Source organism: Meleagris gallopavo, chromosome 1 (genome assembly GCF_905368555.1).
Source record: "Meleagris gallopavo chromosome 1, MGAL_WU_HG_1.1, whole genome shotgun sequence".
In the NCBI taxonomy this organism is placed as follows: Eukaryota; Metazoa; Chordata; class Aves; order Galliformes; family Phasianidae; genus Meleagris; species Meleagris gallopavo.
This window is the reverse complement of record NC_139404.1, coordinates 7,589,796-7,610,439: the sequence shown is the minus strand read 5'-3', so window position 1 is coordinate 7,610,439 and position 20,644 is coordinate 7,589,796. Positions and strand designations below refer to the sequence as shown.

General features: G+C 40.9%; 2 protein-coding genes across 4 annotated transcripts; one reads left to right on the top strand and one right to left on the bottom strand.

Moving 5' to 3' along the window:
- The first annotated feature begins 17 nt into the window (after nucleotides 1-17).
- On the top strand, nucleotides 18-10,505 carry DCLRE1C (DNA cross-link repair 1C). The gene is made up of 14 exons (XM_003201850.5): nucleotides 18-165; nucleotides 256-307; nucleotides 1,175-1,259; nucleotides 2,135-2,194; nucleotides 2,757-2,812; nucleotides 3,101-3,202; nucleotides 3,490-3,562; nucleotides 3,727-3,867; nucleotides 4,368-4,469; nucleotides 5,043-5,179; nucleotides 5,753-5,807; nucleotides 6,234-6,322; nucleotides 7,136-7,236; nucleotides 8,474-10,505. The coding sequence occupies exons 1-14, from the start codon at nucleotides 57-59 to the stop codon at nucleotides 9,454-9,456; spliced, it is 2,145 nt and encodes a 714-aa protein (XP_003201898.2). The 5' UTR covers nucleotides 18-56; the 3' UTR covers nucleotides 9,457-10,505.
- Nucleotides 10,506-10,768: 263 nt separating this feature from the next.
- On the bottom strand, nucleotides 10,769-20,483 carry SUV39H2 (SUV39H2 histone lysine methyltransferase). Of its 3 annotated transcripts, XR_014881103.1 has the most exons (7): nucleotides 20,378-20,459; nucleotides 19,588-19,733; nucleotides 17,974-18,645; nucleotides 16,583-16,729; nucleotides 14,936-15,065; nucleotides 14,705-14,852; nucleotides 10,769-13,862 (listed from the first exon to the last, which is right to left on the bottom strand). XR_014881103.1 is itself a non-coding variant. In XM_085216236.1 (6 exons), the coding sequence occupies exons 1-6, from the start codon at nucleotides 20,394-20,396 to the stop codon at nucleotides 13,753-13,755; spliced, it is 1,224 nt and encodes a 407-aa protein (XP_085072362.1). In that variant the 5' UTR covers nucleotides 20,397-20,483; the 3' UTR covers nucleotides 10,769-13,752. The 3 variants fall into 3 exon arrangements, 2 of the variants coding, with proteins under 2 accessions (XP_085072362.1, XP_085072353.1); XM_085216236.1 differs by lacking the exon at nucleotides 14,705-14,852 and having other exon boundaries at nucleotides 20,378-20,483; XM_085216227.1 differs by lacking the exon at nucleotides 10,769-13,862 and having other exon boundaries at nucleotides 13,869-14,852.
- Nucleotides 20,484-20,644: the final 161 nt, after the last annotated feature.

Below are 20,644 nucleotides of genomic sequence, written 5' to 3'. Positions count from 1 at the left end.
GCTTTCCTTCCGATTGGCCGAGGCGGTGCGGGCGTAACGAGGCGGAAGCGGCCGCCATGAGCCGGTTCGGGGGCCGGCTGCGCGAATACCCTCAGCTATCCATCGACCGCTTCGACCACGACAACCTGCGCGCACGCGCCTATTTCCTGTCGCACTGCCACAAGGGTGAGCCGCCCCTCCTTCCCGCCCATCTCTATGGTATCTCTCCCACCCTGCGGCCATCCCCGCCCTGACCGCCGTGCCGTTTCTCCTCAGATCACATGAAGGGGCTGAGGGCGCCCGCCCTGAGGAGGAGGCTGCAGAGCAGGTATTGAATTGTATGGGAGAGAGCTAGCCGGCATGGAGCAGCAGCGCTGTAGTGAAAGCAGCCCAGCAGCTGAACGCGGGGATAACGGAGCTTCAGTGCCCGGGCTGTTCCTGGGCACTGTTCGGTTATTAGAGTACATGTTGCATCTCTTCAAATGCAAGCAAAGAATCGCTTTGATCACCAGCTCTCTTTGTGTGCTGTGCAAAAGCCAGACCGTTGTAGGATCCATTCGGTTTCCATTCTGCTGGCTGCGAACTGTCCCAGATGCCTAACCGTAGAGTCGTAGAATGGCCTGGGTTGAAAAGGACCACAGTGATCATCTAGTTCCAATCCCCTGCTGTGTGCAGGGTCACCAACCACCAGACCAGGCTGCCCAGAGCCACATCCAGCCTGGCCTTGAATGCCTCCAAGGATGGGGCATCCACAACCTCCTTGGGCAACCCATTCCAGTGCATTCTAGGGAAAGCATAGACATCTGGAGCAGACCTTGCTGTGTGTGCAAACAAGCTGTGATATCCGTACGTGTGACCATCTACAACAGGCTTTATTTATGCCTGCATAAAAATACACGTGCACAGACACACGTAGGTAAAATTTTGGGTCTGCTGCATTGAAGAAAAGCGTGCTCTGCAAAGGTGCAGCAGCTCCTCCTGATCCCACTTCAGGTTGGTGCAGCACAGCTACTGCTGGCTTGCTGTTTTGCAGGTCTTTTTTGGGTGACAGAGGAGCCTGTGTGTGTGTTTTGGTGTGCTGGGTGCTGGCTACTGATGCATCTTTAGATTGCTCCTTGCCTTTGCTTAAAAAGAACACAAACAAAAGCACTCATCTTTTTTTTTTCTTTTTTTTTTTTTTTCCTTCTTCTTACAGCTTGAAAGTTAAGTTATATTGCTCTCCAGTAACTAAGGAATTACTGTTGACTAACTCAAAATATGAGTTTTGGGAGAATCACATAGTAAGTTTTCTTTTTTAATTTTTAAATTCCAAATGGTTTGAATTCTTAGTATAAAGTATTTTTTGACATGTATATCTGTGTTTTGGAGCAATCTGGGAGTCTGACAGTTGTCTGATTGATTTTTGTTTGTGATGGAGAAGCCATACGTTCTCAGCTTTTGTGAGTACCTGCTGGATGGATCACTTGGAAGTGCCCAGAAATTTGGGATGGGGTCTTCTGTGAAGTAAAACCCACTGCTCTGAGCAGGCTGCTCAGCTGAGAAGCTGGAGGTCAGACCTAGAGGGGTGGTGACAAGAGTCTTTCACTTTGGCTTTTTCTTGGCAAGACAGCTGTATACAAATATGATGGGAGAGGCACAGATCATGTTGGAGGACTCTGAGTTAACATAGGGCATGCCAAAATAGGAAGATTAATTGCCATCTGTAAATTAGTCTCCTCTATACAAGCACAGGAAGGCTTGCTGCATGCAATTGGTGAACTCTGCTTCTGGTAATAGGAAACAGTGAGGAGAAGTTATGCTGCAGCATGGAGACCTAACCTTGCAAGATCACTGGTGTGCTCTGGGACTGGGGAGTTGAGCATTACAGTTATCTAAAAACAAGGCACGTGATCCCACCAGAGAAGTGTGACTGCTCACTGCTGAGAGTCCAGCATACTTTTTTAAGTGTGCACACGTTAATTGAGGTATCTGTGTTCCATTTTTAGAAATCAACCTTTTTATCCACTGGAAATAGAAATGTATGACTTTCTACAGGAAGTCAGCTTAATTTTACTATTCAGATATTGGCTAGTTAGGTGTTTACATAATGAAATCTTATTCAAACGTGAACCATGATGTTCATTAAATCATGTAATGCATTTATTCACTGTTACAGGTTGCACTGGAAGTTGAAACTCCAACTCAGATTTCTTTAGTAGATGAAACAACTGGGGAGGTAAGTTATAAAGAAAGAAAAATTGTATGTTTGTAATAGTTGGTAAAGTTTATCTGTAACATCAGAAGTGGACAAGCTATTTTAAAATATACATTCTCCTTTTTTTCCTCCAAAATTTGTAGTTACATGAGTTCTTCTCCACTTTCCTTATTATCAGAGTGCATTTTCTGATAATGTCTTTCCTCTGTATTAGGGATCTCAAGTTTATGCATTGTTTCTGTGATTTTTCACCACATATTTAAGTGTAGAACTTGTAGGTCTGGTAGATCATCTCCAGGCAAAGCATATCCCAGGATGTTTCCATGTTTGTTTGCTAGGAACCAAAGAAATAGGGCTGTCTTCTGGCTGGCTGACTCTCATCAGCACCAACGTTCAGTCATCTCTTCTGCCATGAAAGGATGGTTGTTGCTCTCCAGGGCTTGTTGGAATGTGAAGAAGTCTTTTCATTCAAAATCAATGTGAAGTGATGCAGGTGGCTGTGGAAAGTCGCTTTCACTTTGTCAGAGACAGTACCAGTAGTATTCGTTCCAGTGTGAAAATAATGCTAACCCCTCTGTTGCAGAAAGAAGATATAGAGGTGACACTCCTGCCAGCTGGCCACTGTCCAGGATCAGTCATGTATGTCCTATTCAGTATTCTAAGTGTTTCTGCTGGGAGGTTTCTTTGTAGAGAACCTACAAAGTTCTCAATAAAGACTATGCTTGTGGATGCAGTGGCTAGCTGGGTTATCCCAGCCATACTGACTGAATTATTGGGTTTGCCTGAACTTACTCGAGGACAAAATTGAGCCCCATATTTCTGTTATGCCATATTCTGCTCACACAGACTTATATGAGCAAAGTAACAAATTGACACTTGACAGTTAATGCTTTTTATTGAGTTTGATGGAAGTGTTTCTCTTTGTAGGTTTCTGTTTCAAGGTGAAAATGGCACTGTGCTGTATACAGGGGATTTCAGGCTTGCAAAAGGAGAAGCAGCCAGAATGGAGCTTTTGCATTCAGGGACCAGGTATGAGAAAAAGCAGTAGCATTTTAATTCAGTTCTTGGTGAGTTTTGTCTATCTGTGGGATTTAGAACAAATAAAAGATCATATGAACATGGGCAATTTGGGAATTATTTCATATATATGTATATTTTTATTAAATATATTTGCAGTAAGGAGTTCAGTTACAAGCTTCTTTTGACTTGTTCTTTGTAACAAAGAGGAAGAATTGCATCCTTTTTGAGGACAGAGGAAGTAGTGCATCTTAGTGCTGCAATGCATTGCTCACTCTGATATCACATTTCTCTTTCAGAGTAAAAGACATCCAGAGTGTTTATTTGGACACCACTTTTTGTGATCCTAGATTTTATCATATACCAAGCAGGGTAAGTCTAAATAGGCTGTGAAAGGTCCTAAATCCACTAATAAATTAATGAGCCTTTTTTTTTTTAATTAAATCTTGAAAATGTGAAGTGATATTGCCTATCAAATCGTAGCACTTTACAGATATCTTCTGAGACAAATCACAGTGTTTTTCTACACCTTTCAGGAGGAGTGTTTGAATGGGATCTTAGAATTAGTGCGAAGCTGGACCTCGCTCAGTCGCTATCATGTTGTGTGGCTGAATTGCAAAGCTGCTTATGGATACGAGTATTTATTCATAAACCTCAGTGAGGAGCTTGGAATCAAGGTAATTGTTTTAGAACAGATTCTGTGTGATAACTACCAACTGAACTGGAAATGGCCATTTAGAGAACTACTGTATGTGAATGGTGTGCACACCATGCTTAAAAAAAAAAACCTACGGTTGTGCTCAGAAGTGAGTTAACTATTTGGTTTCATGATGATGGTGACATCTACTGGAACATCTAGACTCTCAAGGGAGAAGTTAATCCCCATTTTTCAGCTCAGCGTTTACCTCTCTCCTTTATGTCTTGTAAAATTCTTCTCATTTGCACAACATAAATAGCAGATGCATTCTAATTTTCTCTGATGAGTGCTCAGCCCTTTGTAGCATAGGAGGTTCATTCTGCTTGTTCTGTCTATCCAAGACTCCACTTGAATATTTACAAGTTACCCATTAATAAATCCCTACTGGCATTTGTTGAGAACAGAACCATATCTGTGCTCTAGCTGCAGTTTGGCAAACGCAGTGAACTAATTAAGAGTAAACTCTGCCTTTTTTTTTAGGTGCACGTGAATAGGCTTGATATGTTCAAAAATATGCCAGAAATCCTCTACCATATAACTACAGACCGATACACTCAGATTCATGCCTGTCGACATCCTAAGGTGTGCATCATTTTGGAAAGCCTTTGCTAATCTTGCTATAAGGAACTGATTGTAGATGTTTTGTTGCTATCCTAGAGCAAACTTGGCCCAAATAGTTGCTTGATGCGGTAGAAAATGAGAATTTTAGCAGGTTAAGGCTTTTTTTTTTTCCTTTTAATTAGAAAATATAATAGCTGATGCTAGAAATAGTTGAACTGCATTTTGAAACTCGTTAAATGAAGTAAGACAAACAGCAGACTGAATCAGTCAGGTACTGTTCATTTTCATATATCAAAACCAGCCTGTATGATGCCTCCTGCAGCCACGCACTGTGTGCTTGTAATTTATGGCCCTCCCTTTCCACCGTGTCTGAAGCTGAAGGCTGCAACTTGAAAGAGTGGCAAGTAGAACTGTAGATGGCACCGGGGCATTGGTCTTCGATTTGCTTTGTCAGCTATGAAAGTAGAATGCAACAGAGAAGAGATGGTATTCAAAAGAACTGGAAGTGAAAATTTGGTTTGGCTAGATACTATGTGGCTTAATTTCTTGGGGAAAATACCAAGACTGGACTTAATTTGATTTTGTATTTGACAGGATGATGACTATTTTCGAGGGAACAGACTGCCCTGTGGAATCACTTGCCAAAATGGAACTCCCTTGCACGTAATTAGCATCAAACCCTCCACTATGTGGTTTGGAGAAAGGATCAAGAAAACCAATGTAATAGTGAGGTGAGCATTCCTATAAAGAAAGGTTGAGGGAACTGGGCTTGTTTAGCTTGGAAAAGAGCAGGCTCTGGGGAGACTTCATTGTGGCCTTCCAGTACTTGAAGGGAGCATAAAAACAGGAGGGGAAACGGCTGTTTAAGAGGGTGGATGGTGATAGGACAAGGGGGAATGGTTTTAAACTGATGCAGGGGAGGCTTAGGTTAAATATTAGGAGGAAGTTTTTCACCCAGAGGGTGGTGACACACTGGAACAGGTTGCCCAAGGAGGTTGTGGATGCCCCATCCCTGGAAGCATTCAAGGCCGGGCTGGATGTGGCTCTGGGCAGCCTGGTCTGCTGGTTGGTGACCCTGCACATAGCAGGGGGGTTGAAACTAAATGATCACTGTGGTCCTTTTCAACCCAGGTCATTCTATGATTCTATGAGCATTAGGCCATACAGAAATTTTAGGTGTGTGTCCTGCCAACGTTTTATGTAACTGAATCTCAGAATGGACTGTTATGGATTAAATTAATCTTGCCTGTTAAGTGAGCTTGAAAACCAGCTAATTTATGTGCCTCTTATTTTTCTTTTTGTAGGACTGGAGAGAGTACCTACAGAGCTTGTTTCTCTTTCCATTCTTCATACAGTGAGGTTTGTATACTTGTAGTACTGAGTAGACTGAAAGGGATGTTCTCATCTGCAAAATGTAAGGACTTGAAGTCCAGTAGGAAGAATGCAAGGCTGATGAGATCTGCAGTAGTGAGGATGGTGAAGCACTGAATTATGTTCCCAGGGAACTTGTTGGAGTCATCATTGCTGGTTTGTCAGACGTTTTCTTTCAGAGGTGGTGATTGTCTGTGTAGTTGGTGATACTGTGTGGTGGTTAGGTGAGACTGAATTCTTAGCATCCTTTCAGACCTGTGTTATTGTTACACTTCCATAGTGTTTGACTTAGGGGTCATATCATTCTTTATATCAGACAACTGGAGAGTACTCACTGTGTTTGTGCAGTTTTTAAGTGGAATTGTTAACTGTTGATGCAATTTCTTAAGCTATTTCTCCTTCTCTTCAATTTAGATTAAGGATTTTTTGAGCTACATCTGTCCTGTGAATGTGTATCCCAACGTATTACCAGTGGGTGGGTCGGAAGACAAAGTTATGGAAATGTAAGTGACAGTAAGCTGACTTGTGAGTGAAGGTTACCTAATCCGTGCCCTTATAAGGATCACAACTTTCCTGAATCCCTGCCTTTCAAGCAGGCCAGTGCCTTTTGCTTAGCTCTACTGATAATGCAGTTTTGTTAAGCTATATTCAACTCTCTAAACTTCTTTCTTAGTTATAGTTATATCTATGTATAGAGGCTTTTTTGATAACTGTGTTTGGGTGGCATCTGAATATTCATTTATCCCACTTTCTTTACCTATTGACCTATTTCTGTTTGTCAGTACTATTTGCTGAGAAGAAAGAATTTCTTTGGGCACTTTGAGCTCCCAGTCTCTGTGCAGGCACCCATGTACAGTATCACACAGGCCTGTAGTCACGTGCTGCTAAAGGTTGTGGCAGCTTAGTTGTGTTATGGAGTAGAATAGTAGTGACATTACTCAGTGTGAACAAAATGAGGACTTGTTTCTTTGCTCCTTTTTGTTTTTTCCTTAATAGGAAAGGAGATACTTTGCAATAATTGAATAAACCTGCAGTCAGATTTTCAACTCTGTCATCTTATCTTCTCTAAACAAGAGCCTAAAATATAGTTTACAAATGCTGTACATGTTAAGGTAAATAAATGCCAGATCTTTTTTTTAGCATTTTAAGCTGTCTCAGCTCACCAAAGTGGCAACCTTTTCCCCACCTATTGCTGCATTTGCTTTCACACTTTTGCTGCAGTGCCTGTGAAAGGAATGAAGCAATGTCAAAAGAGTTGCTTTTGTGCCTGAAAATATCTGCCGAGTTCTCAGTACTGATTTCTTCATTTACCTCAGATTACAGCCGTTATGCAGATCATACAGGAGAAACACAGAACCCAGGTACAAGCCCCTAGGAACACTGAAGAGAGCCTGCAAAAGAAACTTATCTGATACAGGTGAGAAGTTCTGATGGTGGTACTGTCCCTAAATGAAAGTCAAAGACTAGAGGTGCCAAAAGCCACGGTGCTCACTAGTTTGTGTCCAAAGCAATAAAAAAAGTACAGCTAGAAAAGAGAAATGGAAATTAAATGAAATCAGGTTTCATGAGGGTGATAGTAAAATGCACTGAATTGCAGTTTTAAAATGTACTTAACAGTCTGCACGTTTTTAGGATTCTGTTCCACGATCCTAGACTATCACTAACAAAGCTAGTTTTAAACATCCCTGCATCACATCCTGTGTTGTGGAAGGACTGTGTGGTATTTCAGAAGAATTGGTCCTCTTCATTATCTTGAACAGTTGGCTTTTTAGCACCTAGTATCTTTTTGAAATTCTGGTGGTTGCTATATACACCAGTGGGTGCTACATAAAGCCTCTGGAAACCCACATAACCAGAGGATGACTTTGGGCCTGCTGCATTCTTTTCAGCTGTTTTTGAAGTGCCAGGTATGCAAGGTTGATGTAGTCTTGGCAAAACATGACTGAGGTCTGGATAAATGAATCCACATCAGTATCCACTAGCACTGTGTGTGATCTGCACCATGCATATGAAGGCCAGAGGGGCACCTGCCCTACCAGCTTATAACTGTTGACCTGTTGGCTTTATGTTCGAGTCAGCCCTTGTTCAAAACATGGAAGAAATTACATTAGTTCCTTCAGCAACAAGAATTTTATAGTTGTTTGACAGCCCTAGAGACCTCTTTAGTTCTGTGATTAAATTTCTCCTCATTCTAGTATAAAGAGTTCTGGTTTTTGTGTTTATGTCTAGCAAGCAGAAATAACTTTGCTAATAACATGCAGCCTATTTCCTCTAAACAGTACCTTTTGCTGATGTATTTCTTCTCCTTTTTAAGTATCTGATTTGGCAAGTAATGGCTCTGAGGGATACTGTTTAAGAGGTCTCCTTTACCTGTGCAGTCACTGTTCCTACAGAATGCTAGAACTTAAGGCCTCTAGTCAATGAAGAAGGCTCTGATGGAATTCAGTTACACTGTGAGTAATGGAAACCAAAATGGTAGAATTAACTGCTGTAGATTGTAAGGTTTTAGGCAAGGTAAGCATGCTCACTAAAGTCCTGCTAAGCTTCCCTTTGAGTTAAATTACTTTATTAAATTATCTTCTGTCCAAACTTCGCTCTCAATAAATTTTGGTTGTTTTTTTTGGTTTTTTTTGTTTTTTAAATTTCCTTGACAGATGAAGATGAGCTCTTTGATACAGAACCAACCTTTGCAAGGCCTAAGATTGCAAAATATCAGGGAGAAGAAAGTAAGCCATCCAAAACTGCACAGTCTGAAAATGCTGAAGGAAACATAAATGAGAGCACAGAAAGCTACAGAGCAAACACAACTTATACCTCTCTCAAGGTAGACTTCGTGGACTGTGAGGAGTCAAATGATGATGATGATGATGATGATGATGACAAAGAAGATGATTCTGAAAAAAACACAGCTCAGGTTCTTTCCCATGAGCCAGATGCCAATTCCTTAGCAAGTTGCAATGGAATATCTAGCAAGCAACAGGAGTCTAATGCTGATATCCCTCGCTGGGATATGTTTTTTAAGTGTAACAAAGTAGATGAAAGCTCTGAAAATGAGGACAACTTCCCATCTTCAGCAGATGCTGGTGGGTCCCAGTCACTCCTCAGTGATTCGGATGGAGTGAGTGACTCAACTCACATCTCCTCCCAAAATTCTTCTCAGTCGACACACATATCAGAACAAGGGAGCCAGGGCTGGGATAGCCAAATAGACACAGTTCTCATTGCCTCCCAAGAGAGAAATGCTGCTGACTTTGGCTACTTCAGCAGATGTGGCAGCAGAACAGCTTTGCCATCGCACGAGACTCCCATGGACGGCCAAGCTGACAACAATAGGTGGAAACCACTTGGCCAAAATCCATCCTGTGCTTCTGATGTCATCTGTGACTTGAAAATTGAAGACTGTGATGAAGATGCAGAAGCTGGCACTGCTTCAGCTCAAGATCTGCTAGTGGAAATAAGTGACAGTTCCAGGACTCCTGATTTAGAACTGAAGAGGGACTTTCAGAGCTCCTCTGACTTTGAAATCCCCTTAACTCCAGAAGCTGAAATACCTCAACGAGATAAACTGCACTACTTATACAAGAAGCTAGCAGCAGGTGAAAGCATAATGAGAAAAAACTCTCCTGAAAAGAGGTAGAACTGATTGTATCATGATAATAGTGAAATTTGTTCTTTAAACATGAAATTATTCTTCCTTTTATTGTTGTTATTTGCATTTATGCTAATCTATGCAATTTTTGTACTACAATTACAAATAGACTTCTGCAGTCTGTATAACTTTATTGTTCTTTCCATGAAATATTGAAAGTGTTTCTGAAAAGAACCATAAAAGCATTCTACCTCCTAAGGCTTGGTTCTCCAAGGCTGTAACTAGATAGAAAATAGATCAAACAGAGCTAGAGGTGAAACACTAAATTAAATTTAGTGTTTTCTTTTATCATGAGCTCTAAGAGTTTGCCTTCTACACGTGATCTCAAACTTTAATATAATACCACATGTTTAACTATGGGGGGAAGAATATGGCATCTTCCCTGAATGGCCATGCAAACACTGAAATGAGCTGCACTTCAACTTTCTGAAACCCCAACTTTTCACTGTGGTTATTTTAAAGAACTGCAGAACAGAGGAGCCAATGACAGCAGTGTTTTTGTAAAATCAAACTCATCTCTCTTTAAACCGAGCAGATAACGTATCTCAGTGCCTGTGGTTTAAATCTAACACACAACCACCAACTTGTCAATTCCTTTGTTTTGGTTTGGCATTGCAGCTTTGGGTTTTTGTTAAACTTCAATCCTTTTAGGAAAAAAAACCCAAACGACAGAAGTAACCTCTGAGTTTCCCAATCCACGAGGCTTAAAGCCTAGATAATTAAAAAGACTTTCAGTGTGACAGCTGTCCACACTGCATACATCTGTTTTTCTGGTATCTGGAGTGAAATGCAAACATTAAAAAAACAGCATCCTGCTATTGCAGACAGTTGCAGGGAAAAAAACTGCTATAATCTGTGTATGATTTGAATTATATTCAAATCTGTGTTTTCTCCACTGTCACTTTGCCTACTCTCTGTTCCTGGGATTTGTTTGAAGTCCAAAATACAGACCTATCAACTTTTTTTTTTTTTAAGCAGGCTAAAATGAATGACACTGCTGTCGTATCTACCTTTGAATAAAGTCATGGAGAGCAGAATTCTGTCTGTTGGCTTGATTCCTTAACTGTAGGATAAATTTCAGATCAGGGCTCAGTTTACAGCGTGCTTCAGTAGATGGGAGCCCCACTTATTTATACCAGTTCCAATCTGCCTGAACTAAATAGGAAACACACTATTTCCTCATGACTGCTCAACTACAGTCCTCTCAGTGCAAACACATTCGTGTATAGGACAGCAACAAACTGCACTCTTAAAGCTGACAGAGTGAGATGTTTTCTTCCCCAAAAATGACAACAGCAAGAAAAAAAAACTAAATTTAATTTATTTTGTCAAAAACTGTAGGAAGGTAGCAATACTAGAGATCACACATTATGAGAAGAAAATGTTCCTGAGCTTACAAACTGCATATGCTAAAGTACACAGTCCTAAGACATACATTAGAAATAACCCAAAGATTGACTTGATTTAACTTTGAGATTAAATAAATAGACAATCTTACAGATAATGTTGCAGCATTAGTTCTGCTACCTCAGAAATAAACCCAACAAAAACAATAAGCCAGATGACAAAGCACAGGTTACCTGACTCTTAAGAAGTACACATGCACCACTGAAGTAGTGGCCATGAAGATGCTAACAGACCACAAAGCGAAACAAAGGCAGAAGCTAGGCTGGTTTAGGCTCCTTAAGAAATGGAAAATACCTTTCTTCTTCTTTTCCAATCTGGCAATTTCCCCCCTGAACTCATAGAAACAGCAAAAGGAATTTTAAAAGTGATGCAGTATTCCGTTAAGCTCAGTTATCAACTGCAAATGCACTGAATACATAAACACTGTTCAGTGTTCTAAATTAGAAACTGGATATGTGATTTTACTTCAAATAAATACAAAATACTGTTACCTCCTAGAACATAAATTAAAGGTCCTTTATTTAACACACAAGAGGTAACATACATATCCTTATAGAACAACAGTGTTTGTCACTTCAATGCTGGTGATAACATATACTGCCTTGGGAAAAAGGCAGGCACGGAACTCAAGTACAACTGGTAAGACTTTTATCTTAGAACGTGTATTTATTTGTGATTTTTAAATCAAAGAGGGTGGTAAGCCATTCTGTCAACTTGCACAGCAGAGGCCAGAGAAACCGATGTGGCAAGGAATCTACGTCTTGCTGCAGAACTCTTGCACTCCTGCACCGAGGAAAGGCTGCAGACTGCAGCAGATTCAGGAGCTGGACGTTGCAGATTCCATCCGTGTGGAATGCATTTCTAAATTGGGCTACATGCAAGAGAAAGCAAACAACTCCAAATGACAGAAGATAATCTAGAGTTTGTTAAAGTTCCAACATTCCACATCAATAAATTAAAAATTGTTGGAGAAGTGACATTTTATAAATGGATTAGATTGAGCATTTATCCAAGTGTGTGGATACAGCCGAGCCTGTTAATGTCAAATTTTAAACATAAGCAAGTTTCCTCCTACTCATGTAAAACAATAATTTCAACGTGTATCTCTTTGTGTTGTAGATTACAAAACTCAGACAGGACTTGCAGTGGCCCACGCTCTTTGCTCCAACTGTGAAACTGATTTTAATGTCTCTAAGCATAAAAAAATGACATTTTTTGCCAAAGAGCCAGATGTTCAGTGCCAATGCAACGGTGCTTCTTAATCAACAGACAACCTGTGTTATCCTCTGAAACACTCTTCTTGGAGTGCTGGGAACTAGCGTGAAGTTTAAGGCATTTTCTAACAAATTAAGGAAACTGATACGTGCTGGGTACTTGACTTCATTCACCTGAGACAACAGCTGTGCACCTTATAAAGGCAACTAGCTGACCTATGATACATAGCTAGCATCCATTTAGGGAGCAACAACATTCTGCCTGACTGTCAACGTTTTGTAAGCAAGTATTTGTAAGCAACATGCAAGTTTTACAAGCTTTTTTTATCCATGAGAAATAAGCCCTTCAAATATCCCCAGAGCATGGACCTTGGTTGTAACTCCACTCATAACCAAACTCAAGTGCTTTTCAGTGTCTTTGAAGCCAAGCAAAACGTAGCACATACTATGAACAGATCAAGACAACTTTAAGGTAATAATAATAAAATGATTCAAGCAGCTGAAGAACAGTATTCTTCTCAGCCTTTACATTCAAGAACATGTTACAAATGACTACAGCAAATGGGTAGCTCAACCCTAGCCTAACTTCACTGAAGTTAATATTTTTGCAACACGAGAAAAATAGGCCTAATATCTTAGAAATCTGTCACTAGGTTAAAAAAAAAAAAAGTCACAGTATGTAAAAACTTAAGCAAAAACAACTGTTAATACAAATCAATTCCCAGGCTATTTCTACACCTAACAGATAACTAAGTATATCTCCAGAATGCATCAGTGTTGATGGGCAATAGGCTGCTTTCCTTAAATTACTTTATTTTCTATTCCCAAACTGTAGCCAGTTTTTTTTTTTTTTTTCCAGCAATGACTGCCAAATTTCTGCAATGAAGACAAAACTGTGTGTGTTACCAATAATAACCAAATATTTACAAATTCTGTGCAGAAAAGAAGACCTCCTACAGGATCTGAACTAAAAGTCAGAACGTAATGATTTAAGAAATTCTATTCATAAAGCTTCTAAACAACATGACATCAGATAAAGATGTTTAAGACCCCCAGACTCAACTAATACCGATGATTTTATTGTGTGGAATTCAATGGAGCTTTTCCAATTTGCATTCCTCTGAGCCGCCTTCTAGTCGTGGTCCGATGCCTCTCATCGTGGTGCCATAGATGTTACTGCTACTCTCTCTCTCAGCCTTTAACATACCACCACAAAAAAAGAAAAAAAAAAGAAAAAAGAAAGGAACTGTCTGCTATGATTTAGGAACTCAAACTGAATGCCTTCTAATACCTTCTTTGCAAGGTACAGAAAATCTGCAACACCACTTTTTCTCTCTGAAATCAGCTCCTAAAAGGCCTACCACTGTGAGCTTACATTTAATATTCAGAATCAAGGTACATTTTAAAGAGTTTTCTTACCATATAGTTTACTGCTTCCTAAATAACGATGATAGAAAAATTAAATTTTAATCCACATTATCAGTTTCAACCTGAAACACTAGATCTCTTTCTTTGGCCAATGCCATTTCAATTACAAACATAACATCTTGTTTTCGTTGTATCTGTTTCCATGAGCTGTAAGAATAATATATGTATGAAAGAAGAGTCTCCTTAAAACTCTTTTAGAAGAGAACAAAGTATTTGTGACTTTGGGTACTCAAACTCAGTTGAGATAACCTCTGCAACAAACAGCTCCACATTTACAGACTGTTCTGATCCTCTTTCTGGATGGGCTGAGACCATCAGCAGAGTCTGAAGTCAGATCTATAGAACCTGTGACACAGACAAACACAAAGAAGGACATTTTAATGGAAAGACTGAAATTGAGCTAGGGATTCAAGAGAGACAAATGGCTTCAAAAAGCCTTCTACCACCCCAGCTCTTAAAAAAATGGTGTGTGAAGCTATGCTGAATTCTATCAACACCCACATTACAACTGCTTATCCAACACTTGTCACACATGTCAGGATCCAAAGCTCAATGAACTCAGAACCTTCAGGCTCAAGCCTATAGGCATATACTGGTCAGCTGAGACTGCAGTCTGCCTTGAACATCACTATCACAGACACCACAAAAAAAAGGGGAGTTTTTTAAAATAGATTTCAATAAAAGAACTTGGTCAATATTGAAAGAGAGCTTCTGCAAGAATGTGGTACAGCTCTGGAGCATAAAAATACTTCTTTGGAAATTAAATAGCTGGGAAAACAATATATTGTGGCTTAGTGGTTTGCAAGCATGCAAAACTTGACACACAGAACACCACTGCCAACCAGATTCAAATGTTTTATACTGTACTGGGAAAAAAAAAAAAGGAACTCCTGAATGGAAAGATAGTTAGCAAAGAAGCTGATAATATTTTACCAAGAGTATTTCTTCCTGAAGTCTCTGCATAACAATCACTGTACACACCTACGGTATCTTACATCACTCAGCTGTTACAATTGCCTTCATAACTGTCAGTTAGAAGCAGCTGCTTCTAAGGAGATTCTTTAAAAAGTGGTTTACCTGAAATGCCAGCTTCAATAAAGGGAAGCTTTTCTACACGTCTCCAAATATGTTTTTTGTCCTGACCATTATTTTGAGCAGCCCTGCGACAAATCTTTAAAGCAAGCTACCTTGTCAGAGGTTCCAACCACAACCCCTTGCTCTGAACCAGGAGTGCTGATGGAAGTAATGCACTAGAGGTGCACACAAAGCTTCTGGTTGTGCGCTGTCTGCGCTGTCAGTGAGGGACATCTGTTCTAGTGAGATGCAATGCCTGACCTAAAACATTGACATTAGTCAGACTGCAACAAAATTAGCCAGTGCCCCCTACTTCCCTCAAGAGCAATGTAAAACCTGCAGACCTTTCATCTGGTAGTCAAAGGTCAGCTCTTCTCCAGCCTTGATGGTTCTTGTGGAAAACAGTGCTATTCGAGGAAGACGCAGGTCAAGGTTATCGATAAATACATTGAAGACTTGAAGATTGGGATCACACTGTGAAGCAAAAATTAATGTAGTTTCTGTTAAAAAAATGCACAGTAAGTTTCACTGAAGGATTCAGCAAAAGGAGAAATGGTTCTTAGTGACAGAAGTCTAAAAAAACTAGTCATCTATCTTCTGAAATCAACAGTTCTGAAATAGCGTTAAAGGAGAACACTCAGAGCTTAAAGCAGAGCACTTTCAAGAAAGCAACTTTCACACAGTACAGACTACAATGATACCTAACAGCCTATGTAAAATAACTGTAACTTCAAAATATGGCAACAAATCAGACAAAGGTTAAGATCTACTTATTAAATCCACAAAAATAATTGATAGGCTTAATAATACCAATAATAAGCTGAAAGAAAAACAACCTAGCACCTTAAGCCACACAAACGTAAATGCAGAATAATGAGTGTAAACATTGCTTCTAGGCCAGAAATAATATTCTCATACTGCAGGTAACTATTTTTAATTGCTAATCTGAGCTTTGAATGATCCGTTACAGGCAGGAGGAGCAGTGTCAGGCAAACTAAGCATGAGCTATAAGCTGCTTTCTCATTTTTGACAGATGAAGTTTCAGAAGACAGCAGTCACTAAAACACTTGTTAAACTGCACACGTGCTTTTTAAAAGAAAAGCAGATCCTATATTACAAAGCCAAACTTGAAGTTAGACTTTTAACTTTACAAGTGCAAGAATACTTCATTTCCATTTCCAAAAGCGAAGAGCAGGCTGTACCTAAAACTCTTCATGCTTTTCCCCACCAAGCCTGCATGAAATACCGATGATGTCATCAGCTCACAGATCTGAAGATGTGAGTGTACTGTATTTGTACAACAGAGACTGCATACATCAGTAACAAGCACATCATTATTGAACTAAACATCACTATAATTTCTTCACAAACGCAGGTCAGGTTTCATTTTTTCATGTACTTCACATCAACAGCAAATAAAACACAACAAAAAATTTCCTGTCTAAAATCTACTTTTACATTCCCTGGCAAGTTTAGATTTCATACCGAGAAGGAAAAAAAGTTGCTCACAGAAGAGAAATACCAAAGAATGCATAGGATTTTTTTTCTTTTTTCCAGCTACTAATGTTTGATGATAACAGTTCACATCCCTAGAAATTCTGCTCTGCTGCAAAACAACGCAGCAGTTCCATCATCTCTGACTCCTCACTAATTTGATTACGAATTTCTCACGTGTTAGGCCTTCCAGTCACTTCAACAAACAAACCAACCCTATTTTGCTTGTCTAGAACCAGCAGATTCGGTGACTACCCTACAACCTACACTTTGTGCAGCCTTACATTCCCAGATTCACTCTGAGTAAAAGTAAGTATTGCATTCTACTCATTACACTGTGCTGTCTAATTGCCTGGACTGTGTTGGCAGGAAAACCTTCAGAAAGAATTGTGAACACACTATTGAACACACTATGAAAATATTAGCAGTAGGAGAAGATATTTCTGGCCCAATAAGGATAATTCTCTAAGTACTTAGGATATAAACCAAGGTCTTACACTGTGATTCACAAAGTGGGACACGTTTCCGTATCGAGCTGCATCTACTGTAAACTCATCTGAGTCATAGTCCAAATCAAACAAGTACGTATTCCCCTGGTTGTCATAGAATTGGCCTCGTCTCTCTGCTTCCTCACTTGTAATCACCTACAAAAATACAAAAACAAAGAGAAACCTGCATCATATTATTAACTATTACTAAATTAAAATAAAAATTAAAATCACAAGTTAGAAAAATTTTGCTTAGGAAAAAAAAACACATTTGCTTTTTTTCAAGTTGAAATAGTAGCATTCTGTATATAATGAATAAAGAATACACGTATAGAGCTAAATTAATTAATTAGTGACTGCGGCTTCTTTGGATGTAACTTGTCTGTGGCTGATGCATAGCACTCTGACTCAGGAACAAATAAAAATATAATCACCGAGTTAAGTATTTGGACATTGGTAAATGCTAACCAGAGGTGGAAATCCAGAGGAGCAGAAGAACTGCAGCAATGTTTGACAGAAGCCACAGCTTTAACAACTTTGTCTGCAGCCCACTACATTAAAGGTATCCCATTGAGAACAATCAGCAAGGAAATCACAATTTGGCAGCAGGACAGACATAAAAAGGGAAAAAAATATTTTATTTTTCTGACAGGCCACATCTCTGCTTTAAGCAACGCAGTACTGCAATCACAGCAGCATGCTCACAGGAATTAATTTAAAGGGTACAAACCCGACAATTTGGGAGACTTGGGGCATGAAGCATGGAGGTAATATAGTGAAGACCATAAGCATTTGTAGCAGGGACAGAATGACTTGTTTTGAGTCATCGTATCAGCAAAGCAGATACGTGGCAGACAGGATTGGAGAGGCTGCCAGCAGCAGCTGATGCAAAGGGCCCTGAAACATAACAGAGGCTGAACCAGGTAACACAAACTAATAAGAGGAACTCAAGCATTAAAGTTCTTTTCTGAAATAGCATGAGACAAGCTATGCAGACAGAACAGAAATGGGATGACAGACTGGGTGCAGAGTCTGGTAACAACTGTGCCTGGGGAACAGCAAGAACTACAATAAAGATATGGAAAGAATGAAGAATGCGACTGCCAAGAAAGAAAAAGAGGACCCATTTTTAGAAATGCTGAAATTTTGAAATAATTATCAAAAATACTTATTTACTTATGTGTTCTCTTCTTATCCAGCCTCTGGAATGGAGAACATTTTGGACAATATAATTTTAATATAATTTATAATATAATGCCAGCACAAATGTCTATTCAGTGTATTCTTCCACTCAAAAGTAGACTTATACAGCTGAAGTCAGGAAGTGATAAAACTGAAAGCTCATCAAGATTTTCTCTTGTTTTCTCCTTCAAAATAACCCGTATGAGATAAATACATACCTCTCCAACATACTCCATCACAAAACTGTTGGTCTTAATTTTCTGAAGTGTTTTCACTCCCCAGCCTCGGCCGTTGTTAGTTCTGAAGATGCAAAGAGAATATTGTGTACCTTTCTGTACTATCCTATTAGGGCAGTCAGGACCACACCTACAAAATGAATTGCATTCATAGATGGGCAAGCCAGGCTGGATTTTCAGCTTCTTTCGTTTATTATAAGCCAAAATAAAACCAGCTTCTTTTGGACAGCACTTCTCAGCAGGGCAGTCTGAGCATTCACAGCCAGTTGTTATTCCATTTATTACGTTTATCCCCGGAGCAGGCTTATACTCATTAATGTAATAGAAGTCTATAGGAGGACCTTCAAGATCCACAGTGTTTTCTACCAGAATCATTCCTTTATGATTCTTTTTCCTGTTGAGTTCTTCCTTCCATCTCTGCAGAGCTATTCTTTGTTTAGCCTTCTTTACAATGTAATCTGCAACTGCAGGTTTCAAAGCTTTTACACTGTTTCTCACTTTCAGTGCTTTGCCTTCTTTCATCCGAGATAAGTATTCATCTTTGTCACTAAGGAAGTTTTCAAGAAGTTTTGGGCATTTCAGATTTTTCTGAGGTTCCCAAGTATTTGAAGATTCTGGCCATCCTTTCCATTTCACAAGATAGTATTCTTTGCCCTTTAAATACAGAAACAGATAACAGATTTAGCCATGATTCAATTCACCAAAATACAACATCATAGAGTGCTAGTGCATGGTACAGAAAGGTCTTGATGTCCACATAACAATTAGAACTGAGAGAAAAAGAAAAAAACAACTTTTCTGTGTGCAAGTTAATTTATAGCACAATTTTGTGCACTTTACGTATCAGCTCATGGGGCATGGAAGTACACAGCTTGAAGATCTCAGATCACAAACGGCTAAGCAGGGGGATGCTAGTATCTTAAAGCAGTTAAGTTATGCTATCTGGCTGTATGACTTACATGTATAGGAAGAATATAGTTGTATCACACAAAAAAAACCCCAAGAAATCCTAAACTTTTCTAACACCTAACAAACACTGTTTGTCGTATATCAACTGTGCTCCTAAAGAAGAAATCTGTTCAAAATGCTTAATGCTGTATTTACAGTCCAGAAGCACATGCTTGGTATTCATTTTAGAAGGGCCAACTGTAATAACAGTAACAATGTCAAATCCTGATGCTGAGTTTCAATGGCAAGACCAAGCCGTAGGAATCCAGTTGCAGCACACAGCACTAACTTTTCAAACAGACTACAACATTGCAGAGAAAAATGTACACAGCTGCAAACAGAGAAGGATCATAATACATAACAAGTTACAACCTAAAAGCGTCAGCGTTTTGCTTTACTTCTAGATACAAGGTGAAACATTTTATGCTCCAGAATCTCCATAATTTCAGAACAGAAAGGCTTCCTTCAGCACACTGAACGTGCTCAGCTACACCACTTTCTATTTGCAAAGTTCAGAAGGTATTTTGTTCGGTGTCAACAACCTTGTGCTGGCAGCCTGCTGCTTTACATCACGGGCAAAGCCACCTCGGTCTGGCTTCCAAATTGCAGCTGAAAGAGCGATCAGGTCCGTCTGCGTGTTTCTCTTACCTCTTCTACCTTGTAGTCACACAAATATTCCACCTCATAACTCTTTAGACTCTTGTTGGTGATTCCAATGGATTTACATCTCAGATTTTCCTTCCTACATAATTCTTGGAGGGTCTCATGTGAAGCTAGACATGGCACATACCAAGCTACAATAAGAAAATCGGTAAAGAATCCTATTTAATGTCTCGGCTGAACGGAAACCATCCCGCACTGCTTCGCCTCACCCCGGAGTCCCCACATTACCGCCTCGTGCGCAGCCACACGTCTCACACTGAGCGCTGCTCTAAGGGGCAAAGCCAAACACAACGGCTCCCTTCCTGAGCCTTCCTCGGGCACGGATGTGCGCGTACCGATACACACAAAAAAACAACCCTGCCGGAGGGCACACACCGCAGCACCAGACTTCTGCAGATGGAAACCGCACGAGGAACGGAACGGGATAACTGCCGTATAATGGAAGCTCCCCGGAGGGGCGAGCGGGCAAGGAAGGATTAGGCCTCGCCCCGGCCGCCCCTCGCGCGCCGCGTCTTCACCTCAGGCGCCCCCGCCCCCCCCAGCCCGCCCCAGGGAGCGCGCGAAGCCCCCGGCCGTCCCTCGGCGCCGCAGCGCGAAGCGGGCGGCGGTAACGGTCCCGCGGAGCTCAGCGGCGGTTCCCACGGCCTCCCCTCGCGCTCCCGCTCGGCCCGCCCAGCGCAAGGAGAAGGGAGGAGAGATCGGGGCGAGGCGCCGCCGGCGACGCCGTCCCTATCCTGTGCCGCGGCCCGAACCGTCGCCGCCGCCGCGCCCTCACCTCCTCGCCAGCCCTCCATCTTGGAGGGGCCGCGCAGGGCCGCAGGCGGCGGGAGAGGGGGGAGGGGGAAGGGCGGCGCTGTAGTAACGGCCGCCTCCCGGCGCCCGCGCGGCTGTTCCTCACGGAGCGGCGGGCTGCTCCTACGTCGGCCGGGAGCTCGGCGCCTATCCTCGAGCCGCGGCGATACCTCCGCGGTCGGTCCTCCCTTCCCGTGGAGGGAAAGCAGCAAGAAAAAATAAAATCTTAAGTGAACGATACTGAACGAGC